The 27,680-nt window shown below is 55.1% G+C and overlaps 1 protein-coding gene across 1 annotated transcript in view; it reads right to left on the bottom strand.

Annotated features, from left to right (window-relative positions):
- Positions 1-3,669: 3,669 nt before the first annotated feature.
- The window catches only part of HS3ST4 (heparan sulfate-glucosamine 3-sulfotransferase 4), a 54,874-nt gene continuing 30,863 nt past the window's right edge, over positions 3,670-27,680 (bottom strand). The window contains exon 2 of the mRNA XM_074552726.1: positions 3,670-7,173. Within this exon, the coding sequence (XP_074408827.1) occupies positions 6,537-7,173 (637 nt within the window). The 3' untranslated portion in view covers positions 3,670-6,536. The remainder of the gene's footprint in view (positions 7,174-27,680) is intronic.

The following is a 27,680-nucleotide window of genomic DNA, read 5'->3' on the forward strand; positions in this document are numbered from 1 at the left end:
CTACAGAGAGCAGCACCCTGAGGCAGGTCCTGTGGGAGCCAGATCTGTGTCCCAAGCTGCCCTGGATTGAGCCTATGGGACGGAAAAGGAGCAGCAGAGCCGGGAGCTCCTCACTGAGGCCCGAGCAGCCAGGGCTGCCACGGCCAGGCACCACAGCCTGGAGACCAGAGCTGCTTTGGAGGAACCCCGGAGCTGCTTTGGAGGCATCAGGAACCCAGAGCTGCTTTGGAGGAACCCACAGCCTGCTTTGGAGGAACCCAGAGCTGCTTTGGAGGAACCCAGAGCCTGCTTTGGAGGAACCCAGAGCTGCTTTGGAGGAACCCAGAGCCTGCTTTGGAGGAACCCAGAGCTGCTTTGGAGGCATCAGGAACCCCCGAGGCCCTGTGCCTGCTGCCAGGAGTGCCCAGGAGCAGCCAGGGCCTCCCTGCTGGGGATGAGGAGAGGCAGCTCAGAGCCAGCAAATATCCTTTGCAACAGAGAACAAGGCAGAAAGATAAGAATGGCTTAAAAAGAAAGAAATTGCCTCCAAATAAAATGTTTTTCTTCATTTCCCATGATACAGTGAAATTTCTTCATGGACAGATAGTCAGAGTAGAGTCCATTACACTCCACACTTTTTGCCTTGAAACATAAATAGCTGCATCTCATATAAGTGTTTGTTATGAGGAAAAGCATGTGCCTAGAAAAGTTAGACATTAAACCATTATTTCATGCAGAAAGATATGCTAAAGGGAGAGGATTACTTACTATATTAATTCTGTCCTTCAGCTACCCGTACGTCTCTCTGCACATAATGACTTCAGTCACAAATGAAGTGCTGCAAGAAATGCAGTTCCCTCCATTCCCATTCCTTGCAGACTGTGCTCACAGTGACCCTCCCTCTGGGCCCTGTGGGGCAATGGGACAGCAGAGGTGAGAGCAGAAATCTGTTAATCTGTGGGTACATCTGTCAGCTTCTGTCCTTGTGCAAAGTACTTAGGGGCAAGTGCTGAGATTTGGTATTAGTCCTTATATTGCAGCTAAATACTTCAAAACATCCCTGTTGCTGGCACAAAGTAACTGTGATGTGACCCTCAAATATTTCTTCCTGTACCAGAAGCTAGAAGAACATCTTAAAAGGCACCAAAAATTGTCTAATCATAAATTTTTCCCAGCAAGTGACTCATAGAGGAAGAGTGTCTGAGGTTAGCAAAATGAAAAGCCCCAAGCACAGGGTCCCAGGAAATGCGGGGTGTGGAAGATTGTTCAGCTGTTTCTGGGGTGTGAAAGATTGTTCGACTGTTTGTGCCAGGATGGCACGGTCTGGTGGCACAGGGTGCCAAAGCCCGGCAATGCAGGGTGCAGGGTGCAGGGGCACGAGCAGGGGCATGGTGCCAGGGGGCAGTGCCAGGGGCACGGTGCCAGGGGGGCCTGGCAGGGGCACGAGCAGGGGCACGGTGCCAGGGGGCAGTGCCAGGGGGCCTGGCAGGGGCACGAGCAGGGGCACGGTGCCAGAGGGCAGTGCCAGGGGCAGGGTGGTTCCTGCTGACCAGGCTGTAACCGGGCACTGCAGGGCCACAACGTGCCCAGCCAAACAGCCCTGCCATGCCCTGGGCTCGGGGTACAGACAAAGCCACGGTCCCACGTGTGGAAGCTGTGCAGGATCTCTCACCCGACATTCTGGGCCCTGCATTTGCTGGCGCTGCTGCAGAGAATGCTCCGAGCTGCACACAGGACTGGGAGCAGCAGCGAGCAGCATGGCCTGGTATCACCACCTGCTCAGAGCCCATCTTGGGCACAGAGAACCCAAAGTGAGAGTATTTGTGTTCTTGGGGAGTGAGGAGGGCCATCAGAACTGCCTCCTTGCTGTTGAGGAGCCTGGCTGAGAGATTTCCTTGGGAGTCTTGAAGGGCACAGAATTCCTGCAGGGAACTGCAGGCCTGTCAGTCTGACCTTGGTGTTGGGGAAGCTTAAGGACCAGATCCCCTCGAGCTCCATCACACAGCACATACAAGATAACCAAGGGATCAGGCCCAGTTTAGATTGGATATTAGGAAAAATTTCTCCATGGAAAGGGCTGTCCAGCCCTGGCACAGGCTGCCCAGCAAAGTGATGAAATCACTGTCCCTGGAGGGATTTAAAAGTCATGTAGATGTGGCACTTGGGGATATGGCTTCGTGGTGGCCTCTGCAGTGCCAGGGGAATGGTTGGACTAAGTGGTCTTGGAGACCTTTTCCAACTAAACAATTCCATGATGCTGTGTAGTAAGTCATCCTTATTCAAAGGGCTCTGTTTGAAATCTGGCATCAGCAATACAGAACATGTTGCATCTTTGCTGGTACCTCTTCAATCTGGTTTGCAAGACATCCTGGAGGACGTGACCTTGGAGGCAGGCAGCATATCGAACCTGCATAATCCGAGCATCTCTGCCTCAGCGGCAGCCTGTTGGGTACCGGGCAGTTAATAAATAATGAGGATGTCAAAGATGACAGCAGGAAGGTGGGAGCAGGTGGCAGCTTTGCAGCCAGCGCTCTGACAGCTGCCTGGCAACCTCCCATTACAGGGTGAGGGCTGGCATTCATCCCGGCATTGCCCGGCACCGGGCAGGGGCGAGGGCACTGGCTGCGGGCACTGCCAGGGCATGGGCTGAGGGCACTGTAGAGAGCACAGGCTGAGGGCGCTGCCCAGGGCTGCGGGCACTGCCCAGAGCAGGGTGCGGGCACTGCAGAGAGCACAGGCACTGCCCAGGGCTGGGGCAGCTCCTCGGGACACAGCTCCTGTTCACAGGTGCTTCCTGCAAGGGTTGAATTGCACCACACCAACACTCAAAGGTTAGGAACCCGAGGTGTGATGGATCTTCTGATGGCTTTTTAAATGTCTGGTGAGAGGGGGCTGCTTTCCAAACAGCAGAATCTACACCAAAATGATCTTGATTTGAATAAGTATTCCATCCTTGTTTGGTAAATATACCCAGTGTTAATGGTGCTTAATGGTGCCTGTAATTGGTGTCTAAAGTTATTTAAAAGTAAATTTACTAGAAAATAATTAGCAATTTTATAGTTCACTACTTCCTAATTTTGTCGATAAAAGTTTTTCTGTGGTTTTTATCAGATGACACAATAGGACCATGCTGTGAAATAACCTTTTTTTAAACAAGTGGGAAATTGTGCACACAAAATAAGATTAAAAAATTTTCCTCCAAATTTCTTACCCTGGCAGCCAGCCCTCCCTCACCTCTCTCTCTTTATTAGCCACTGATTTATCCTTAATCAGCAGCAGTGAAATCTCCCAGGTATTGCTCGGGGATTTGTTCTTTGTGGCCTTGGGAGGGGAACCCCAAACGGAGAGGTCAGTGAGGAGAGCTCTCCCCCCTCCAGGACCTGCAGGCTGGCCCAGGCGTTCTGCTCCTGGTGCTCATTCTGGTCCTGGCTGCAGCACCTGCCGTGCCCAGCCCTGTTGGCCATGGGGGCCACGGCCTGCGGGGCAGCCAGGTGGGCGGGGCCACAGCCAGGTGGGGCCACAGCCAGGTGGGCTGGGGTCACAGCCAGGTGAGCTGGGGTCACAAGAACCAGCTGGGCTGGGGTCATGGCAGCCAAGTGAGCTGGGGTCACAGCGAGTGCTGTCCTGCTGTGGCTCCTGTTCATGGGGTGTTGGTGCTGCTGAGGGGCCAGGAGAAATGGAGGCAAGAAATGCAGCTGCTACAATGATTTATTGTTTAGTGCTGGGGGTTCCAGGGTTCAGTTCAGGACAGTCACATCGCTCAGGTACAGAGACACTGACGGACAGAGACGCACTGGGGAGGCAGTGACAGCACAGCAAGAAGATTCAGAACAGACCCACTCTCCATTTCCAGTCTCTGAACCAGAAAGTACCAGCTTTTCCAGAACAATGAATCACTCAGTCTGTGTATAAAATTAAATATAATTTATGCTTTGCTAATTGAAACCAAATACAAAATTCAATTTCCTGGGTATTCTAATGCTGACATTTGAATAGTTTTTTTTAAAAAAAGTGTTATTAACCTGACTCTCATTTGGCAGGCCTCTCTCTGGCCAGATAGAAAATAATCCCCCCATCCAGCCCCAGCTGCAGTGGGGCATGCATGGGGCACATTTCCAAAGAGCAGAACAAAATAACACCACCCGCAGCCCAGCCCAGTGCCCGTGCCCCAGTGCAGGGTGCTGGCATGGCCCTGCTCCCTGCAGCACTGCAGCACTGCAGCACCACAGCTGCACCGGGGCACAGGGCTGGGGGCTGCACTGCGCTGTGCCACCACGCTGCGTGCCCATGGAGCAGGCACCCAGGGCACAGCAGCAGGGTCTCCTCTCCCATGGGCGCCCATCAGCTCCTGCCCAGCTGGAGATGGCGTCTGGTATAAAAAATAAACTCTGAATATATGGCAGAAATGACAGCAGGGAGTGTGGGGGCAGCAGTGAGGAGGGCACAGGGTCCCCAGCCCGCCCAGGAGCCCCCAGCCCCGAGCTGAGCCCCTGTGCCAGGCAGCCAGAGCCAGTGCCAGCTCCATGCCCAGCCCTGAGCCCCTGTGCCAGGCAGCCAGAGCCAGTGCCAGCTCCATGCCCAGCCCTGCTCCACGCTGGGCTGCAGGGACAGGCAGAGACTCCCAGACATCCTCTGCTGAGGGGCACACCAGGCCTGGAGCCCCTTGGCCTCCATTCAGCATCTTGCACCAAATCCTGCAACCACAGGTTTCCGATATTTGAATAATGTGTGAAACATCATAAGATTATTCTTATTATATACTTCCAAATTTCCTGTGGTATTTTGGGAGTTTGTGGGTTAGTGAAAACTGTGCTATGTCAGGAGCAGTTCTTACATCTGCCCAGGCTGATGGGAACTGGCGTGGTGGCAGCAGGGACCTCGCAGTGTCCCTCCAGCACGGGCCACGCGGTGAATGGTGCAAATGGCTTCAGCTCTTCTCATGCAGTCCAAGGCACCGGCACCATTCCATGGCATGGTGAGCCACACGACAGGCCCTGGAACCCTGAGCTGAGTCAGCTTCTCACCCAGTGAATGCAACAGTGATTTCATCTGCTGAGCTGGAGCTCTAGGGAGTTCTTTCACCTGAACCAGAGCTGGGTCCTGGTCCTCCCGCAGCAGCCCCTTCCTGCACCTCTGCCCAGTGTCAGGGGGCTCTCATGGGGCTGCACCCGAGCTGCAGGCAGCCTTGACCCTCATCAGAGCAAAGAGAGCTGCCAGCAGTGTCTGAGTGCCCTGAGAAATCACCACACAAGGGACCATTGCAGCAGCTCTGCTTCACCTCTGCTCCCCCCTGCCTGGTTTCTGCAGCAGTGGAGGTGGAGCTGTGCACTTGTGTGAAAGCTCTGCTCCTCTCTGCTGGCCCAGCAAACAGCTCTCGTGACACTGGGGGATCGAGTGGGAATAGACGTTTAGTCTATAATTTCTACCAGGATTTGCAAATTTGGGTGACTTGGTCATTTCCACTAGAAAGCACATGTTTTGTGCGCTGAGCGGTGCTTGCCCTGGGAATCAATTGCTCTTTTGTAATTCTGAAGTCAGATGAAGGCTGCTTCCCTGTTCTGCGACCCCAGCTGTCCGCAGCAAGCAGCGGGGATTGCATTTTCAAGATGCAAACAAACGGCAGTGCCAGGGGTGCTGCCTGTCAGAGCCCGTGCCAGGCTGTCCCAGCCCTCCTGCCCCTCGGTCCCCACATGGCTCCAAGCCATGGGGCAGGGAGCAGGGCATGGCACAGCCTGGCCAGGGGGAGCTGCGTGGGCACCACACCGGGCACCACACTGTGCCTTGGCAGCCTGGCTGGGCAGTGGAAGCCTGGAGTGCTCGTTCAGCCCCCAGGAGGATGGAGACCTGGGGGGATCCCAGTTCTGATCTCACTGAGCATCTCAGCAAAGGAGGAACAACTCTCTTCCAACAGTGGAGGTGCACCCATCAGTCAGAGGAGAATTGAGACCAGGTGTCTGTGGCACTTGGTAAATTCTAGTTTTAGTGCAAGAAGTAATTGAAACGTTTGGTGCAAATGAAGTTCCTGTACATAGTTCCTTTGCAGCATAACTGGCTTTATTCCTTCCACACATGAAGACCAGCGTGCATGTGAGTGCACAAGGCCTGAATTTACCAGATCTGATGCTGCTGTTTGGGCAAAACTAAAGTGCAGGGCAGGAGAAATCAAATCTATGGGTTTGTCCCAGCGCTGGGATTTGGGAGCCACCCTCTTGCTGGGCAGGAGGTCTGGACCTGCCTGCCTGGCTGCAGGGGGACGCCAGCAGAGACACGCTGACACAGAGTGCCCCTCACCCTAAAGGAGCCGCGCTCCCCCTGCCTCCTCCTCCTCCTCCTCCTCCCACCTGCCCTGGCCCCAGTGCTGCGCTGGGGAGAGCCCAGTGCAGCCCGAGGGGACACAGCAGTTCCAACTGCACACCTGGGGCCACCTCTGCTGCAGCCCTGGCAGCACGAGAGCCTGTCACACACAGGGATGAGCCTCTGGCCCCAAGAGAGTTTTGGGTCTCAAATGATGCTTCACATCCCAAAAACAAAAAATATTTTTTCCTGATTTTGTGGTTCTACTTATCACTTTCTTCCTGCTCCCACTGGAAATCTTGGCCTGTCATTTGGTAAAACATGACATTGAAGGGTTTGTAAAACTTCCGCAGTCTGTGGATGACATCTGGGTCTATTTTGGGGTGAGTTCGACCCTTGGATTTGCCCAAACACCGGGGAGCACTGCTGTCCTCTGGCTTCTTTAGACAGGGAAACCCCTTTGTCTTATTAAAATAAAAATGCTTCTCTGTCACAATCCTCTTGAGGCCTAAGAAGTCCTGGACCTTGGCCATTTCCCCAGCTGGGTCAGTGATGAGCCTCTCACCACTGACAAACAGGATCTGGGAGAGGGGGAAATACTGCAGCCAGTTTTCCAAGTGCAGGGCATAAATCCCAATGCGGATAGCGCTCCAGGAGGCATCAATCAGCCCCAGGGTCCTGTTCTTGAAGGCCAGCACCTCGAAGGTGGGGATCTCCGGCTTTTTGGAGAGGGTCTGCGTGTAGTCCGAGATGGCGCGGGTGACGGGGTCGCGCACCACCACGATCAGCTTGGTGTCCTTGGCCATGGAGTGGATGCGCCGCGGGGCCTCGTTGGTCACAAAGTAGCTGGGCGTCTTCTCCATGGTGATCTGGCCCTCCAGGGTCTTGGGCATCACGTTCCTGTGCCAAAGCAGAGCAGGGGTTAGCGAGGGGCAGGCAGGGCTGGGCACCTGGTGCAGGTGTGATGGCACATGCAGGAGGAGGGACCCAAGCCCTTCTGGCTGTGCTTCTTCTCAGCCCCGGCCACGGTGGGCACCCAAAATGTAACAGCAGCCTTGGTGACACATTATGCAGACAATTTGCCACAGGCGTGTGTACACCAAAGCTAATTGACACTAAACCTGCACAATACCTGCCTGCTCAGAAGCCATCTGCTCCCATTTGCTCAATTAAGCCTATTCACTCCCGAGCCGTGTACGGAGCGCCGCAGTTCGGATTACACAGGACCTTTTTGTTATGATGACATGCTTTTAAATGTCTCAGCTAATAAAACTTAATACAGAATAAGATCCCTTGCTTCTAGTACAATAATTAAATTTATTTACTATCTTGTGTGTGAGAAAGAATGACTTTTCTTTTATCTCTAATTCACATGCTCTGTCAATAATTAATTGCAGCTGGGTTTTGAGCTTCCTGTGCAAGCACTTTTATTAGCCAAAAGGAATTTGCCTACTGGATAAATTAGCATGTAGCAAGATTTTCCTGGATAGCATATTACCATATTGTAAAATGAAACTGCAGTGAGATAGCAGTTATGTCTAAGAAAATGAAGAGGTAAATTCTTGTCCCAGTGCCACCAGTTAAGGATTATCATAGCCAGCCAGGGGCTTTTAAGTGATCACAGAATCACAGAATGAGCTGCATTGCAAGGGACGCACATGGAGTCCCCTGCAGGAGTGTCACAGCCCCGGTGACACCTGTTGTGCTGCCAGATGGCGCGGGGGCTGGAGGCTGTGCCACAGCCAGGGCCTGCCTGCTGCCCAGCGCCAGCCTCACCCAGCCCGGCCTCAGTGCCAAGGGCAGCAACTGCCCCGGGGAGGCACCCACGGCACTGGGCAGCTCTCCCGGGTCAGAACGGAGCATGGCCATGCCCATGGCCTTGCAGGATTATCCCTCTCTACTGCAACTATTTTTAGTACAAGCATATGGTGAGGAAATAACGTGGATAGGCTTGAAATGGCTCTGTGAGAGCACCTTGGGCAGCGACAGCCACAGTAAGGCTGACGTCAAAGTGCTGGGCCCCAGGAAGACCCATTTCAGGAATAACACAGCTGAAGCCTGGAGCAGAAGCAGAGGACTGGCACAGGCTGCTAGATGTGCCTGTCACTGTCACCTCCTATTTGTCTGCTAAAGGCATCATCTGGCTTTAACGCCTCTGTAATCTGTGCATTCACGGCTGGTGCCGTCCAGCCCACTAGGCTTGCTCTGCTGAGAACAGGGGTGATGAGGGGTCTCAAGGAGAGAGTGAGGGTGGGTTTGCTGCTGCCACAGGGCTGCCAGTGTCCTCAGCATTTTGGGTGAAGAGGCTGGCGTTCCTCGGCTGCCCCTGTCCTGCTGCAGAGCCTTTCCTGCTGAGCAGTCCTGTCTGGGCACCAGCAGTGCAGCCTGCAGGGCTGCAGCTCTCCCTGTCTCTGGGCCAGCATGCTGCTGCTGGCCAGCCTCTGTAGGGAAAGCCATCCCCGTGCACCAGGTCCTGCTGCAGCTGCCTTCCCAATGCCAAGGGGCCTGCAAGCCTGCCTTCTGTCCAGAGCACTCTGGTGCTTCATGCACGCCTTGCATCAGCCACTCGAGCAGCAGCGGCACGAAGGGAGCAAGGATCAGTCAGAATGGTGTGTCTTGAGGTATTTATTCCTTTAAGAAAAAAAAATTTAAGAGGGATAGGAGCACCTGGGGACTGCAGATGCTGCAGAATTACAGACCAGCTTCCCTGGGGAATCCAGTACCTGAATTTAACAGCCCTGTGGGAAGGAAGCAGCTTTTATGGCTATGCACATCACAGCAAGACCCACAGCTGGTCAGGGATGAGCCCTTGGGTGCCCACTGCCGTCCTACAGGGCGTGGGGGAGTGGGAGGTGCTGCCCCCAGCAGCGCTGCTCCGTGCCCACTGCACAGCCATGGGCAGGATGGGGGGCGACCCACCTGCAGCCAGGACAACAGCCACATGGTGTGTGCTCGCCACAGCAGCACCAAATGCCCCAGCGCTTTTGGTTTGGTTTGGTTTGTATAAAACAAACACACTGGGGGCTATAAAAGAAGCACAAACAAACATGTTAATTACAACTGCCCCTTCAGATGACGTTACCATAATAAACGAGAGCCAAGAAATTGCAGAGCTAATAATCTGGAAGTGTTGCCACATTTAAGGACTGTGTTTAACTCTGTGCACAATAAAGACAAATAGATGGATGGGCTGGCCCTGAGGAGAGAAAACAGGGAAGCAGCGATCAAGGAAAAGAGGAGGAGAAGCAGATTCAGCATTTGCTGCACAGTTTTAAGCATAAAGCTGGAAGCCACGGTTTGTCCTCAGGACACGCTGGCCACGCAGAGCCCAGAATGACTGTGGCTCTGGGACGTGCATACAGAAAGGCTTTACCCCAAACTGTGCTGTGTTTCAGAATCCCCCCCGTGCTGCTCTGCCTGCTGGGGCAGGAGCTGAGCTGCCCTGTGCAGGTGAGGGAGGCTTGGCCTGCAGCCCCGGGGTCGGGTGCCCTGTGTGCAGCCGGTGGCACGCTGTAAGTGCTGCCAAACAGAGAGCAGCACGCTGCACGGCCAGCTCCTGCTGCTGGGAATAGCAGGGGTGTTAAAGCTGCAGCGGCCGAGCCTCTGGCACGGCAGGAATGCTCCTCAGAGCAGTTAACCTTCACAGAGCTGCTGCCATGTGCTCTGCCCTAATTGCGTGTGCGCCGGCAGAATTCTAACCAGCTCTGTGCGTGCAGGCAGAGCAGCGCACAGAGCTCCCCTGCAGCGGCTGGAGCAGAGCAGTTTGCAGCGTGGGGCTGGGGCTTTGCTCCCTCTGAACACATTCTGGTTTTCCTGCAGTGTTTGTGTCCCTTTCGAGGCCAGTCTGGTCGCTGCAGATGCACGGCCAGGGAGTGACGGTGCCTGACACGCCTGCACAGGGCGCTGCAGGAGGCGAGGGGCTGGACTGGGACACGTTTGCTCACGGCTCTGCCACTGCTGCCTCCCCCCCTGCATCTCTTCTCTCTTACCGCTGCTGGCAAAGGGGAGCAGTGACAGCGACAGCCCCTGCCCCCTAGGGACGGGCATCATCCCCTTGAGCTGTGGGTGCAGCAGCCCCACACTGTGCAATGCCAGCACTGGGCTGCCATGCTGGCCTTGGACCCAGGAATCACCTCGTCCTCCAAGCAGCTGATCCAATATAGATCACTGAGCACCTGCTTGGCCTTTGGATATTTCTCTGCTTTCCTGTTCACTGCCCAGCGTTCCTCAGAGGCTGAGGAGGGGCAGATTGCTCCGTGCCCCCTGAGCTGCACAGGGGCTGCTGCCCTCACTCCAGGTTTCTGCTCTGTGCACAGAGAGCCCTCAGCAGGACAGCTGGCTCCTGCCCGCCCCGGCTTGGAGCAGGGACCCTCATTGGGAAAATGTGCTCTGGTAATTGCTCTTAACTGCTGGTTTCAAACAAGCTCTTTATTTTCAAAGGATACATTTTATAAATTTGTGAATTTGCATGTTGCCAAAATCCCCTTGTGGTTTATTTAAATCCAGATTATCTTGTTTATTCCTTCAGTCACAGCTGTCATTTATCTCTGTGTAGGCAGCTTGTTCACCATGTTGCAGGTTTCCTGCAATCCCACTCAAAAAGAGTCTTTGTTAACTGTATTTTCATGTTCTCAACAAGAGAAAAAACTTCATAGCAACTCCCAGGGCTTGGGGAATCAGAGGAGGACGAGGATTTGCACAGCTGCCGTGGAAAGAGGAGATGGCCAGGTGCTGCAAGTGTCACCTGCCCACAGAGCTCTTCTCTGCTGCTCCTTGGGGTGGAGCAAACAGCTGCTTTTGTCTTCTGAAAAGACAAACATGAATCCTTTTTCTTTTTATTATTAACACATTCCAGTATAATTGCTTGAGCTGTCAGCTGTGACCTGCCAGTAATTCAGCAGGCGTGGGACTTTCAAGGGGAGAGCGGCATTGCAACCGAGCCCGCAGTAAGCATTAAAAGCAGAAACCATTTGCTATAAGCCCCCGAGTCAAATCTCTTGTTGAATTTGTTCAAACATAAATTTACAGCTGAATTTACATAGGTTTAATGTTTTATAATCTTTTCAGTCTGTGAATCTATATTCAAGAGTGAGTGCATTAGCTCAGAAATATTGTGCTTAACGCTGAAAATAATTTTAATCTCTCCAAAGTCCAATCCTTTGCACATCACTAAACCTCAGAAGCCAATCCCTTCTAATAAGAGACACAAAACCTGCATCTGTCGCTGCCTAATAGATTCACATTGCTCTAATTCAAACAGCTCACATATGTCTGTTAAAAAACACTAAACACAAATTATAAAGCCCTTTCAGAAAAGTGGGTGCCAGCTCAGACTGGGGGCCAAAGGAACTAGAACTATCCCCAGGAGATTCACTGGAAGAGTTTAATGGTTAGGGATCTGGTGGCTGGGAGAAGGGGGTGAGCCACCCCTCTCTGTGACTTGCATTCTGCTTTTGCAGGGCTTGTAACCCCAAATTAGCGGTTGCCAGTACCATTGGTTTCCCTCTTCCCAGGGTTTCCGAAGCCGTTCGGTGTCCATGCAGAACACTCCTGTGAGGGGCAGTTTGGGGTTGCTCTGTGCCAGCCGTGTCCCCCGGCCCTGCAGGATGTGGGAGCCCCGGAGCCCAGTGCAGCCGGGGAACAAGAGGCAGCTGCGGCTTGGGAGTGTCCCAGTGTCCCTCAGCAGCGCCAGCCCTTCTGCCAGCGCGCCCAGGGCTGCCTGGAGCCGGCCGGCCGGCCGTCGGTCCGTCCGTCGGTCCGTCCGCAGCGCGGCCGGATGGAGCGCGCTCCCGGGTTGCCATACCAACGCAGGTGCTAACGCGTGTTGACTCGCCGAGAGCTGAGCTGATCAGAGAATGGCAGCTTGGGGCTGCCATAGCAACCGAGATGCCAAATTGGAATCCGTGTCAATAGCAAAGGTATCCGGGAGGCGGCAAGAGCGCGGGGGGCAGCGCCCGGCGGGGCTGCGGGCACCGGGGGCATGAACGTCCTCAGGCTGCCTGCAGGCTGCTCCTGCCTGCTGATCCCGGCACCGGGGGCATCCACATCCACAGGCTGCTCCTGCCCGCTGGGGCATCCTGGCACCGGGGGCATGAACCTCCTCAGGCTGCCTGCCTGCTGCTCCTGCCTGCTGGGGCATCCCTGCACGGGGAGCATCCATCTCCAAGGGCTGCTCCTGCCTGCTGCTCCTGCCCGCTGGGGCATCCCGGCACCGGGGGCATCCATCTCCACGGGCTGCTCCTGCCTGCTGCTCCTGCCTGCTGGGCATCCCGGCACCGGGGGCATGAACCTGTCAGGCTGCCTGCAGGCTGCTCCTGCCCGCTGGGGCATCCCTGCACGGGGGCATCCATCTCCACGGGCTGCCTGCAGGCTGCTCCTGCCCGCTGGGGCATCCCGGCACCGGGGGCCGACCCGCCAGGGCTGGCTCCGCAGCGGTGCCTGCAGCGAGGCTGCACCCAGGGGCACCCCTGCAGCCGCACCCCCGGACATGGGAAAGTGCCCTCAGGGCACAGCCTATGTCTAACGTGATTTTTCACAATATCGCCTAGTCTAGAGTCCAACAATCACAATGAAAGGGCTTCTGTGTCTCCACAAAATGCAAAATCTTTAACGGCTCATTGGCATGTGCTTAAGTTGGCCTGGATAAGAAGTTACTCCCGAGAACCTGCTATTGATTCTGTCAAGGATTCAAAGGTTTTATAGGCATCGCTCAAGACCTCTTTAGTACTTGTACCTCCTTAATGGCTCCCATCACCAATGGCACGGGAAACGTCCCCCAGCGCCCTGGGAGCAGCTGTGTCTGCGGCAGGAGCCGGAGCCGCGCTGCTGCCCGGCCGGTGGCTGCCCTGAGGGCTGGGCAAGGCGCCCTGGCAGTGGGAGGGGAGCCTGTGGCTCCTCGGGGCCTGCTAGGAGGTGGGAAAGGGCAGGAGGGCAAACTGCACCCGGGAAGTCTCCTCTCCTCCTACCACTATGCAACAAAATCAGTGGGCAGGTGGCTGAATAGCAGACAAAAATATAAATATGCTCTGATTTCACTGGGACCATCTGGCTCAGGCATGATAGGTGGGTAGGAATGCTATAATCATGGAGCAGAGTACTAAGCTGATCCATTAAAGTCTTTTAGCAGAAGCAACTATGGAACCTATATTAATCTGGCAATGCTTTGTGAACAGACATCACAAGGTTAGATCCATTCAGCTGCAATTAAAACCAGCCCTCACTGATCAGGCTAGCTGGGAGAGCTGCTGCAGCATTGTGTTCCCCAAGGCTCTCATGAGTATAGACTGTTGATACTTGCACAATGTAATCTGAAATTATGATCCTAATGCTAAATCTTGCTTTCTTCTGTTCTCTCCTCAAGTGGATCTCCTCTGGGACACGGCTGCTGCCTTGTGCCCAAATCCCTTGCCTGCACAGCTCTCACACAAATTGGATAGGCTCAGGTTAGTGCCGTGGGGTTCCTGATGGGGAAGTGCCTGACCTTGCTTGACCAGGGATAAATCTGGCCCAGTCTCTCCAATTTTAGTGTAAGATTTATTGTTGGTTAGCATGTATGGAACAGGTTGTGAGAAAGGTTGGAAATGCATATTTCTAGCCCCTCTGCTGTCAAAATTATTTTGATGAAGTCTCACTACCATTCCCTACAGAAGGCCATGATCCTATTCACTAGTTATAGCAAAGGACTCAGGGGCAGGCAGGGATGAGGCCTGCTCCTCTTACTGAGGCTGTTCAAGTCCAGCTAGTCTGCTCCCAGTCCAGATTTCCCTTCAACACAGGAGTTCAAGCCCTCTCCGTGCCACTTCACTCACTTTCCACTGGTTCTTCTTGCCCCATGCCAATGCTCAGCTATGGGGCAGAGCTACATGAAATTCTGACGCACATTCAACCTCTGCAGGACAGAAACGTCTCTGAAGCACACAACCCAGGGCACCTTGCTGGCAGCAGCCACACACACACTCCCTTCCCACCCCCTCGGGATTCCAGTCTGGGAGATCAATACCGATGTGCAGCAGGACGAGCCCCCAGCACCGGCTGGGTTCCTCCTGCCCCAAGCAGAGCACCAGGAGCCCGCAGGGACACCCGTGCAGGAGTGCTGCTGTCCAGGCCTGCTCCCACCCAGGCCAGCCCTGACGGCTGCTGCGGTGCCTGTGGAAGTTTCAGGACTGTCAATAGCAGATGCTGTTGGCATTGCAGGCTGCCATACCCGGAGCAGCCAGTTGGACGTGGGAAAGCCACGGCTCATGGGGAGAGCTCTGTGCACACCTAACACTGATCAGACTCAGCTGGGTGGTCGAATCACTCCAGTCTCCCAAAGATGGGATGTGCCCTTCCCAAAAGAAGGCCAGGGAAACAAAATATTAAAATATAGTGGTTTGGAGCTGCAGATCCTGAGGAGTCCTTTTTCATCTTCAGGAAAATTTAATTCTACGAGGAAAAACACGCTGGCAATAATGGCTGCCTAAGTGAAAGCACCACAGCTGTATCATACTAAAAGCTTTTCAGGGAAAAGAGTAAATAAATTCTATTCTTCAGATGTATCTGGATGTTATCCTAAAGCAGTGCCAGAGTAATAGGTAAGCCATCAGCAGCTAAAAGGCTGGGAATTGTTATGGAGGAGCGGTAGTGCCAAAGAGGCTGCAAAGAGCAGTAATCGTTCACACGTTCACACCCGCGCTGAGCTCCAGCCGGCACGGCACAGGCACCAGCACAACCGGGCTGGACACAAAGCCTACAAAGCCTCCACCCAGGCTGCCACAGGAGCCCCCGCAGGTCAGGGGGGCTGGAGGAGCTTGACCCTCTGCACCTTCGCACCTGCAGTTCGCTGTTCATTGCGAGCTGTCAGTGAGACGGATCCACGCGAGCCATCAGGCAGAGCGGCTGAAGGGCAGGGGGGAGGTCACGGCTCTCTCTTTGCTCTCCCAGCAAAGCCAGCCCCGAATCCCTGCACAGAGACACTGAGTGGCGAGATCTCCCCAGCTGCGGGCGCCTCTCAGCCGCCCAAAGCACGCCATCCCGCTGTTTGAGTGTCTGCACGCCGCCTCTGAGCCCGGCAGATGCCCTGGGCAGAGCCCCAGAGCTGCTCCCCTTGCGCACCGGTGCCCGGCCCCTCCTCTGCCTCCTCCCCATGCAGGTGCAGCCGCGTCCATTCCAGCATCCGACCAGTCCTGCAGCGGCCAAGGCACCTCCCAAAACCGCTGCCAAGGACTGCACAGAGCCAGGATTTGTCCATTCCCGCCCCGGAGCTGCTCCTCTGCCCCTGGAGGGAGTGATGCCAGCCAGGCTGCTGCCGAGGGCACAGCTATTTATTATTTGCTTCTGTTGATTATTTTTGGGTTTAAGTTCATTTATTATGTATGCAATAATGGTAATACATTGGCATCTGAATGTCTTTTAGGCATACAATATCCTTATTATTCAAAGTGGTTTTTCCTCCATAATTGAATGGTTTACCTTATTATTACACTATGTTAATGACCCAGCATTTCCATTTTTCTATAGGATGCTTAATTGTAAGCAAAGTGCAATCAGAATCAGAGATGCCATCTGTAATTGACAGCATCATAATAACAGCCAGAATTGCAGGAACGAAGCACCAAAATAAGTAACAGTGGGGAGAAAGCTGCCCTGAAACCCCTCAGGAGGCTGATCTGGGCTGGGACAGAGCCCGCCCACACAGGATCCTCTCCCCAAACTCTGACAGTTTGGGCATTAACAGAGATAGAGTGCTATTGATATCAGTTTGTACATTTAATCAGTTTTTTTGCAGTTTTCAGCGAGATGTGAACTATATCCCTGTCCAAGGCATTTGGTTCAAATCAGCTGAGACAGAGAATAATCAAGATTTATGATTCTCATTCTGACTCGGATCACACAGTCAGTGCAAACGGTACCGCAGAGCTTCCTCCCCGAGCCCCAGTGACATCCTCTGCTTGCCCTCACACGGTGATTTAACGTCCATCCCAGGGATGTCACCATGCCCCTGCAGCTCCAGATAATTGTGACTCCGGGTTCTCTCCACCGTCCCCAGGGGTGGCACTTGAGGGGCACCGCAACCCACTTTGGGGCTGGGGGGCAGAAATCAGTAAAACAGCACTTTGCAAAACAGAAGGGAATTCATCTTGCTGTGCCTCGCAGCAGGGCCCAGAGCAGCCTGGAGCAGGAGCAGCCTGTGGCTTGCCTGGCCTCTCTTACCCAGCGCGTCCCTGCTGGGGAGGCGCACCATGGGCTCTCATGGGTGACCCAAACCCACCCCTGCAGGAGCCCAGGAGCACAGTGAGCGTGGAACTGCACGGGGAAGGGCCAGGGACAGCTCAGGAGGCAGCTCAGCAGCAGCAAGGGCTGTCAGCTCATCCTACAGGCAGCTCCATTTCCAGGGGCTCAGCGGCAGCCAGGGAGCCAGAGCCCTCCAAGAGCTCAGCTGGGAAGTGAATGTTTAGATAAAAATTAAATGATCCAAAACCAACTCTAATAAAACCAGCCAGGTGATAGGAACAGAGCAGTAGTGAGGCAATTTTCAAGCCATTTTGAAGGCAGCCGTGCTGTGTGTTGCTGGCTGGCCAATGCGCTGTTGCTGGCTCCTGGGATGCTCTGGTGGGCTCCTGCCCAGACATCTGCTCCCATCAGCAGAGGATGGATGTGAGCCCAGGCCAGGCAGCCCAGCCACGACTGCGGAGGAGGGTCCTGGCACATCCCCCTGCCCACTGACCTGGGGGTTCCCCTCTCTGGGCAGCACAGCCCCACAGCTCAGCCCATAGCCCCGTGTCACAGCTCTCCAGTGTGTGGTCCATGGCAAGAGAGTGCTGTGATCCTGCTGCTGAGTGGCTCCACGCAGGAATGGGGCGATGGGAGCTCCATCTGGGATGGGGCTGGGATGGGGATCAGAGCCTCCTCTGCCTCCTGCCCTGCTCACAGTGATGGGAGCTGCATCTGGAATGGGGTCAGAGCCTCCTCTGCCTCCCGCCCCGCTCGCAGCGAGGGCAGCAGCACGAAGGCAGGAGGGCTGCCCTGCTGCTCCTGCTGCTCCTGCTGCCTGCACGGGGGCCCTGCTGCATTCTGCCTCAGCAGGGTTTGCTCAGCCACCTTTCCCCACACGCTGTGTGCAGCAGCACTCAGGGCTGGCCAGGGCTCTCGGTTAATTCACACATGTAGTGTAACATCCAAGTGAGTGAAAAAGCAGCCTGATGCCACTCCAGTCAATAGAGTAAACAATTCCTGGTTTGGATAAACAGAATTACTAGTGCTGAAGAGCTCTGGGCAGCACTGCACAGTCTGATTAGTGTAAATGCTAAACACAAGCCAATTAACACTCTCTAAGTCTGCTTATCTCATGTCACTTAGTGCTAAAATAAAGGCTAACACTAAACACACACATTGATTTAGCCATTAAATCTAGCATCACTCAAAACAGCTCATTATATCACCGAAAAACAAATAAAGTCACCTGAATTTTCAGAAGCTGCTGTGTTATGAACAATGACTCATTTGCTCCATCCTGCACTAGGGAGCCACTGCTCAAACTGAGAACAGACTGATAGAGCTTCACCCAAAAACCAAACCTGGGCCATGGCAGAGGTGCCAGGTGGAGGTGCCAGGTGCCATCCCTGGGCCATGGCAGAGGTGCCAGGTGGAGGTGCCAGGTGCCATCCCTGCAGCACTGAGACAGCGCTGCTCTGGCAGCACCTGGGGCTGGCCAGCTACAGTGCCCAGGACAAATACCACCACCACTAACAACAATTGCTTGGCCAGTGCCAGCCGTGAATCCCAGGCATCCATCAGCTCTGCTGAGGAAGAGGAAAGGCTCTCCACAGCCCCAGCAAACCCCACCAGATGCCAGTGCACTTTTTGAGAGCAAAACCAGCACTGACAGAGCATCCACCTTATTCCCTGAAGAACCAAAGCTACTTTGGGTTTGATTTGGGCTTTATTTGGGATTTTCTTCTACAAGAAATTATTGAAAGCTGGTATGAGGGAAGCTGATGACAGGAATAGCCTGTCTGGGGGTATCCTGCCCTACCAAGCACTGGTAGCAGGCAGGGAAGGATGTGTGGATGTTAGCAGGCAGTGTGAGATGTTTACATTCCTAATTACAAGGGCTAATTCTTCGCTTTGGCCAGGTATCCCTTCTGCAGACAAGGTTAATGGGATGTGAGAGACCACAGCTGCCACAGCACCGAGTGAGGAGGACAGGCAAGAGACAGCAGCATTAATCAGCAAGGAGCCATGCAAAAATGGTTATCTCAAGCTGTTTGGAGGCACTGAGTAAAAATAAATCTCCCTGAGTTTAATATTCTGCCAGTCAGCTCCTTTTTGTAGGTGGAATCTATTAAAAATTATCTTTCTGCTAAAATGCTAAAGTGTTTCTGACATTTAACAGCTTGCTTCGAGCAAAAAGGTGCAATAAATACATAGGAGAGCTAATTGGCACCAGAACATCCAACATCCACCCAGCACGAGCAAGCACTGCTGTGTCAGCTCCTGAGGGCTCTGGCAGACCCCAGCACCTCCCCTGAGAATGGTGCCCTGCTCACCTGGGGGAGCGTCCCACCATCACCCAGCAGCTGCAGAGGGAGAGCTGGAGCCACGGGGCTGGGGGACACCTGCTGCAATTGAGGCTGGGGGACACCTGCTGCAATTGGGGCTGGGGGACACCTGCTGCTATTGGGGCTGGGGGACACCTGCTGCAATTGAGGCTGGGGGACCCCTGCTGCAATTGGGGCTGGGGGACACCTGCTGCAATTGGGGCTGGGGGACCCTGGCTGCAATTGGGGCTGGGGGACCCCTGCTGCAGTTGGGGCTGGGGGATCCCTGCTGCAATTGGGGCTGGGGGACACCTGCTGCAATTGGGGCTGGGGGACACCGGCTGCAATTGGGGCTGGGGGACCCCTGCTGCAATTGGGGCTAGGGGACACCTGCTGCAATTGGGGCTGGGGGACACCTGCTGCAATTGGGGCTAGGGGACACCTGCTGCAATTGGGGCTGGGGGACCCCTGCTGCAATCGGGGTTGGGGGATACCGGCTGCAATTGGGGCTGGGGGACCCCTGCTGCATCTGGTCCTACCCAAGTCTCCACTTGGAGGTACTTGCTTGCTGCAAGATACAGAAGGAGCTGCTTGGCAATGTGGTCTCAATAAAAATTAATGCTTTAACAAGAAGCCAAATAGCTACAGCTAATGTTCTTCTGAATGAGATCTAAATTTTATTCATAAGCATCAGTGTCAGGACTAAAATAACAGTTTTATGGACACTATGAGCATAAACAGCTCTGCTGATTCAAAAACAGAAACTGCACTTCTGAATGAATCAACGTGTTCATTTGGAACAAAAGCACTGTTCCAAACACATGCCTCAAATAGAAGAGAAAGCCAGAGAGTGTTCTCCTGGTGAGTCTGCTTCCGAGGAGTGCACTGCAGAGGGGAGATGAGGGAACAGTGACTGGGATGTGCCAGGGAGCAGGAGCAGGGCCCACCAGGGACTCCTGGGCACGGCTGGAGGTGGGCTGGGATGGTGTTTCACCTCAGCTGCATGTGGAAAAGAGTCACAGGTGAGAAAGAAGAGCGCTACACTCCTGCAGAAATAAATCCCTGCTGAGCTCCAGCTTTCAGGACTGGATGGCCCTGGCAAATAGTTGAAATGGCCTTTGTTTTTTTGAGGTCAATGCCTCAGAAAAGGAAAAGAGCAATATGGCTAATAAGTAATTGATAAGAGATTTTTAGAAAAATACCTCTTGGAGAGCGGGCTCAGACAATAGAAGTCAGGTAGCCCACAGTGTGGCATGCATGTGTGGGCAGTGGCATGGCCACGCTGGCCAGAGGCTCCAGAGCATGGCTGAGATGGGGTGGAAAACACATGGTGTATTCAGTGAGGAGTTTGTCAGGCTGCTGGTGGAGCCTCTGGACAATTTGTTTGCTTTACAAGGCCAATTAAGGGCCATGCAAGAGGGAAGCACCAGCTCCAGCATTCCCAACGCCTTCTGCAAATGGGAACAGGACCAGCCGCACTGAGCACGTCCAGTCAGCACTGAAGCACCCCAGATACCATGATCCTTGTCCAGCTTTGGAGCCCAGGCTCCTGAGACGAGGCAAGCCCAGTCCCCAGCAGCCCTGTGAGCTTGGTTCTGCAGGGATTCTCCCTGGGAGAGCCTGGCTTTGCTGCTGCAGTGCTTCCCATAACTGGGGCAATATATCTGTGGCCACAAATGAAAGATCAATATTTATTTAACAGACACACTACCCTTTAGAGGCCCCTAATTGTAAATTAATCATCATTAACTGGCAGTAATTGAACACGCTGAGAGCTGCGATCGCAGCCATCCCCACAGCAGGGTTTGGCTCCAGCAGAGGGGCTGGGATGGAGCTCAGAGCTGGCAGGGGGGCCCACGGGGGCCCTGCAGGGATGCAGACACTGCTGCAGCCAGAGGTTTGCTCGGCCCATAGGAGCCCAGCGCTGTGGGACAGAGCTGCGTGGGCTGGGGACCCTCAGAGCAAACCCTGGAGCACCACGGGCCCCTCTGCTGCAGCAGCAGCCCCACAGCCTCAGCAGGACACTCTGGAGCTCTGGCCCAGCTCCAGCTGGAAAGGCAGCGTGCTTCAGGCCAGACAAGCCCCCTGGCCTGTGTGTGCTCACAGGGGGCTGAGGCGGGAAATGAGAGGGTGACAGGCCCACCAAAGGGAGGGGAGACATGGCTCTGCTCTGCTCTGCCTGCCTGCCTGGGCAAGCACCTGTCCGGCACCACCAGCACAGCACAGAATGCTGGTGCTGCTCACCTGCTGGAGGCACAGCTGGTGCCAAGCCCAGGGGATCCCTTCCCTTTGGGAGCCAGAATCTGCAGTTTGTTTCTTTCCAGGTTTCACAGGAATGCAGAGCAGCAGTGCAAGCACCAGCGCTCAGAGCCACGGGGCAGGAGCTGCTGCCAGGGGGTCCAGGGGGACACAAGGGATGCACAGCCACCATGGCAAGTGTTTTGGAGAGCGCTGCTTTCAGACAGCCTTGAGCCCTGGAGGGCTTTGGAGATGCTGGTGTGCTCTCTGGTCTGGGGCTTTGGGAGGCTCTACCCTGTGTCACCGTGATTAAGAAACAAAATCTAACATTGTCCTTGGTGTGAGCACAGGCGAGCGCTCCGGCCTCAGTGCCAGCGGGCTGTGTGGGGCGAGCTGGCAGCAGGAAATGCAAATTCTCCTTCTGTAAGGACGGCAGTGGCACGAATGCTGACTTTATTAAAATGCAGAATTATTTCAGGGCCCTTTGTTTAGCTCAGAGCCCGGAGGTAATTTATGCACAGGGATGGAGCAGCAAGGGCTGTGCTCGGCTGCTGGCATTGCCAGCAGTTCTTGGCTGTGCTCCTGGTGTGAAGGCTTTCTCACTCTGGAGGGAGGGTCTGGGGAGGCACAGTCTCACTGCTTGTTCTTGCTGAAGGATTCTTCCTGTCCCCACTGCTCCTGTGCACAGCTGCTGTGGATGGAGCCTTTACACACAGATTAATTAAGTGCTCGCTGCTTAAGTCAGCTGGTCTTGTGTCCAGAGACATCCCTCTCTGCCTGCCCCCCTCCTGCTGCCCAGAGCAGCCTGACTGTGCTGGGGCCTGGGCTCTGCTGTGCCCAAGTGCCATCCCCATCCCCGGGAGCTGCCTTGGGCATCCCGTGCTGCCCACGGCTCCCTGGGAGCAAGGCAGGGCCGTGCCACGCTGAGCCTGGCCAAGGAACCTTCTGGGCCGTGGGCAGTGAGGAGGGGCCCTCTCTGTGCCCCACCACGGCTGTCAGCTGCTCCTGTGGGCTGTGGCCACCAAACACGTTACCCCTCTGCCCTGCCCCAGGTACCCCAGTGGGGCAGTTCATGCACTCTGCAGCCCATGGATTCTCTTTGGATTTGGAGACTCTCAAGGCAGTCTGAGCTTCTGCAAATTCTCATCAAAACTTGGGACTTGGCTGGCACTTCCACTGCTTTGGCCTCTCTGTCAAAGGGATGCATGCAGGATTTGGCAGAAGAAGTTCCAGAACCTGGCACAGAGATGACAGTTAGTTTCTTATGAATAAATACTACAACTTGAAAGGATGAGGTTCAGAACTGCAGCATGGCTGGAGCTGTCCTGGTCCCATAAACAGCTGTGTTCCTGCAAGGGCACAGGGAGAGCACGAGGCAGGGCTCTCCCACACGCAACAGAAGGCAAACAGAAGAGAGGTCTGCAGGTCCCTGAGCAGCAGCAGTAAGCTCACCTGCTCATCACCACAGTCCTGGAGACGGCTCTGGTGGCTCAGAGCACTGCGTGTCAGATGAACAGGTTCACCCAGTGCTGGGGGGAATCAGCACAGCCCAGGGGCACAGAGGGGTGCCAGGATCTGTCCTGGCAGCCCTGGGACTGCTGCAGCAGCACGGGGCACAGGGACCAATGCCAGGCCCTTCACCTCTGCCAACCATCGCTGCAAAGGCAAACAGAGGCGGCTGGAGCTTCTTGGCAGGGAGGTTTATTGAAATGAAACCTTTTCAGCAGGTTATGTGCTCTTGTTTTGAAGAGTTTAAACCATGTCCAAGATCAGGCTAGATTAAATCCTTGACTTCCACTACTGCCCAAGAAGCCTCATCTAGGCTGATTCACGTTTTCATCTGCATACTAATGCTGGGCTTTAATCAGCAAGGAAACCTTCCAGCACATTGCTTCAAAGGTAAATGTCTGCAGTGGAAGGCGCACAGGGAGGAAACCCCTGCCAGCTCCTTTCCCCCTTTCCCATGCCACATACTCCAGATTTGCTGTATCTCAGCTGACAGGACACGCGGGCTCTACTGCCTAACCCCACGAGCTGCAATAGGCTGTGCACTGCTGGGGCTGTGCTCGGGGAATATTGCCGTGCTTGACACAAGGTCTGGCTTCGCTGAGCCAGGTGTATCACCTGGGAAAGCTGCTGTGCCCAGACACCGCAGGCAGAGCACAGGGCCTGCTGTTAGCAGGGGAAGGAGCTGGGGAATAAATCCCCGACTCCTGCCTTTGTGCAGGTGGGGTGCGGGTTTCCGCTGCAGAGGATCCGTGCAGTCTGTGCGAGTCCCAGATCCCAGCCTGCCCCTCGCACATCGGTGCCAGCAGCTGGTGCCAGCCCGCAGGCTGACAGGAGCAGGGATGGAGCCCGGAGCCCGGAGCCAGCCGCCCTTCTGGAGGGAGCTGCTATTCTTAGGCGGGTATTTGGAGGCACTTCAGAGGAACCTGCCTTGTCACACTTTTAAATTCCTCTCTCCGCAGTGGCACAGTGACAGAAGCCTTTCCGTATGGTGCCGTGGGAGGGAAAGCTTCCGCCCGCCACTGCCTGTGGCGGATGCCACCCGGCGCGCTGGGCACCTGCCACCACAGGGCTGGCACCCCGGCTGCACCGGCTGCCAGGGAGCCACAGCCAGGGCCAGGGCAGCCACAGCCAGGGCAGCCACAGCCAGGGCAGCCACAGCCACAGCCACAGCCAAAGACACAGCCACAGCCACAGCCAAAGACACAGCCACAGCCACAGCCAGGGCAGCCACAGCCAGGGCAGCCACAGCCACAGCCACAGCCACAGCCGGGGCAGCCACAGCAGCATGTCACGCCTGCCCTGCTCCTGGCTGCCAGGGACAACATCGGCAGGTCCAGTTCCAGCAGCAAGCCCTGCATTTCCACAGACTTTCCTAGAGGAAATGTCTCTCCTCTGTGTTTGAAAGGTTCCAGCAAACAGGTGTTGCAGGTAAGCAGGGCTGGGGTCAGCCGTCCTGCGCCAGAGGCAGCCGTGCAGCCCCAGTGCAGCACACAGAGGTGTGAGAGCATTAATCACCGCGGCCGAGCTCCTTTCCTGCCGCTGTGTCACAGCCCTAATTGCGCTTGTTAAGTGGAATGTCTTCCTGGCGCTGGCTCGGGGCCGCGGCTCGTTCAGGTAAGACAGACGCGGGTCGATGCCGCTTGACAGGCGATGCACTCCGCTGCACTCCCGGCAAATGCTGCTCGGCCTGCGCCCCTCGGAGGGCTCCCAGCCAGCAGGGAGGCACCCCCGGAGCCCAGGGACAGCAGTGCTGCTGGAGCACTGTGAGCAGGGCATCCCCGGAGCGCATGGCCCCAGTGCCACCAGCGCGCTGTGAGCAGGGATGTCTCTGTCTCTGGCACGGGAGTGTGCTGTCCCCCAGCACTGCATATCTGCACCGCACAGCTGCTGCCAGGAGGGCACAGCCTCCAGGGAAAGCTGCTCACATTGCCAGGAACAATGACCCCAGCCCAGCCTCAGCTGCTGCTCCTGGGGGACCCCCATGCCCTCGAGGGGCCCTACTGCACAGGACACTCGGCAGCTCTGCCTTTCATGGTTGTGCTGGGCACAGGACAAAGCTGAAGCAGACCCAACACTCTCAGCATCACAAGTAATCCCATTAGATGTTTCTGTGACATCTGACTGGTCATGAACACCTCGCTTTAAGGCAGACCCAGCTCCCCTGGCTCCCTAAGGTGATGCTCAGTGTGAATCTGTCACAGCTGCCTTCCGCACGGGCAGGTGCTCACAGTGCATCCCAGCTGCATGGGCTCAAGGGCTGCAGCCCGTCTGGGCACACATGCTGGCTGGGGCCAAGTCACTTTTCCCACTGTCACCTGGGACTTCTCCAGTCTCTCCATATTTGCTGTGCCTTTCACAGCTTGAAGGGACAGGCCATGCGTCTTTGGAGGCAGCAGGACAAGTTTCCTGCCTGAGACAGAGCTCAGGGCAGCATGGTCTGCATCAGCTCTGATCACCTTAAAAGCCTCAGCCCACGTGGATGCATTTCCCACCAAATGCATCTCTGCCTGAGGAGTGCTTGGGGACCAGCAGTGACGGATGAAGGTTGTGGCCGCCCTGAGCAACCTCAGGCTTGTATGGAGAGACATCTCCTTCCTGTCAGGGGAGAAAAAAGCTATAATCTGCTCTAACTGACGCTGTGATTTTCTTATCCATCACAGTGGCAGCTTGTTTATACCTGCCCAGGGCCCAGTGCTGCACAGGCAGCAGAGGAGAAGCGGGGCAGCTGCAGCAAAGCAGTGCAAGAGCCTGATGGGCTGGAGCCGCAGGACCAGCAGGATGAGCCTTGCTGACCACAGCCAAAGGCAGCTTCCCAGGCAGAGGGGGTGCAGCATGAGCCCTGAGCGCTCCCAGGGCAGCTGGAGACCCAGGTGGGTTTTGAGAGCAGAAGAGAAGATTTGGGGAGTTGCCACGGCAACAGCATCACTTATGTCAGGGTATGCCAGAGCGGCATTGTCTCTGAATCCAAAACCTTCCTTCAAATTAGCTCCAGAGCATACCATACTGCCTTTGGAAACATGTAATGTGCTCCTGTCACTCTGTAAAGCCCTGTTTGTCAAATGGTTGGTGTCTCTTCCCTGCCTGAACAGCACCATTGAGTGCAGCCCAGCCCCGGTGCGGCACAGAGCCTGCAGCACCCTCAGCAGCAGCAGCACCCAGCCCTGCAGGGCGCTGCAGCAGCGACCCCTCTGCCTGTGGGGGCTCTGCCCTGCACGGCCCGTCACCCACCACGCCTCCTGCACATCCCCTCACTATTTACAGACAGCAAACCACCAGGAAAGGTTCAGCTTTGCCTGTCAGGCTTGTAAACAACCTGGCAGCAGCCCACAGCTCTGACACAGACGTGTGAATGTGGCACTGTCATGCGCCCAGCTGTGCCGGAGCCAGCAGCTGCAGGTGAGCCTGCTCCTCAAGGGCTGAGGGGTGGCTGTAGCTCCAGCTCCTCATCCCGCTGCACACAAGAGCTGTGAGTTTCCATTGCCCAGGCCTGGGACTCCCAGCCAAGCCTCAGCTCAGGCAGGGTCAGCAGGAGGAAGTGAGAGAGGTTCATGGGGCTCTCTCCAGCCCGGACAGAACAAACAGAAACTTTTCAAATGTCAATTAGCTTCCTGTCCATCAGCTTATGCTGAAGTAAGGTAATTACCTTGTTGCTTACAGAGCTCCCACTCTCCTGGAGAAGGCAAAGCTTCCTCCTGCCTGCTTGGCACCAGCAATGCCCAGACTGATCACCTGGAGCCTGTGGGGACGGCGGTGGCCAGAGCTGCCCACTGCACTGCTCTGGCCGCTGGGACAGGTGCTGAGCCCCTGGCTTCCACACCAGCTCCGTGCTGCGTCTGGGCTCCCTTTGCTTCTCTCCAGATGCGTCTCCAGGCCCTCCCAGGGCAGCTGGGGCGGGAGAAGAGGGGATGTGGGGATGTCCTGGGTGCTGCCAGGTGCCAGCAGGATGCAGCCCCTTCTCCCAGTCGGCAGTTCCTGGTGAGCTCTCCCCTGGTGTTTGGGGAATGCTGCTGCTCCCAGGCTGTTCCTGCAGCCACAGCCTGGCAGAGCCACCACAGCTCCATCCCGTGTAGCTCAGGAGCTGCAGATCCGGAGACAGACGCTCCCCTCGCGGTACACTGCCCTGCCGTGTCTGTGGCCAAGCAGCACCTCACAGGTGTGTCAGAATAGGAAATATCCATTAAAAATAAAGGAAAATAAAAAGGCTCCATTGTAATCCTATTAATGCATCTCCACACAGGTCGGTATCTCCTGAAGAACACTTCCCATTAGAGAAATCAATTTAGCATTCGGCTTTCTTCCTGTGGTGCATATTGAAGTGGGATTTGACAATGATGGAAAACAGATTTGTGTTAAATACTGCCAATAATGTCTCATAGCTCAAGGTTACAGCTTCTGGTGAGCGACAGACGCTCGTAATCCAACGCATGGAAAATACTGCGCTCCACTATCAATTATCTGGAGTTATTAGGTTTTAAAATAAACTGCACATCCGGACTTCAGGCCACATGTTTATTTTACGTTTCCCTTGCAGCTGCTTCAGCCAGTTTGGGGCTTTCTGGTCTGTGTGAGGCCTCTGTGCACAGCTGGCTCCAGCTCCAGCTCCAGCCTGGAGTCCCAGATCCCCTCAGGGTGCAATGGTGGTATCCTTTCTGCCCAGGATTTCAGACCTGGATAGAGCTCCAGACTCCAGAGAGGCTTACAGCAGACAGGGAATTTCTTGATCCTCTTCGTTTAACAAATTGGGGTTTTCAGGTTCACCAGTTTAGTGAGGAATTTTGAGCAAGTGTTTTCCTTCCTCAGGTTCCTCAGGAGCCCACAGCAAAGCAGCTGCTTTGTGTCCTGAATCGCCACTTTGATGCTTGACAAAAGCTTTTTCCTCTTTGATAAACAGAAATGAAGCCAAACATTAATGGATCCTTTCCTTCCACTCAAGAAGGCTGGGGAGCCTTGCAGGGGGTCAGAAGACCTTCTGGAGCCTCTTTTTACTGTGAGGCTGGCAAAGTCTCGGGCGAGGAGGGGAACTGAGCTCCTGCAAGCTGCTGCACGGAGGAGATGCCCGGACAGCAGCAGGGTCAGGTGCCAGCACTGCCCAGCTGGCACCCTGGGCTGCACGGGGACACTGGCCTCAGGGGAACTGGCAGT

Source organism: Zonotrichia albicollis, chromosome 16 (genome assembly GCF_047830755.1).
Source record: "Zonotrichia albicollis isolate bZonAlb1 chromosome 16, bZonAlb1.hap1, whole genome shotgun sequence".
In the NCBI taxonomy this organism is placed as follows: Eukaryota; Metazoa; Chordata; class Aves; order Passeriformes; family Passerellidae; genus Zonotrichia; species Zonotrichia albicollis.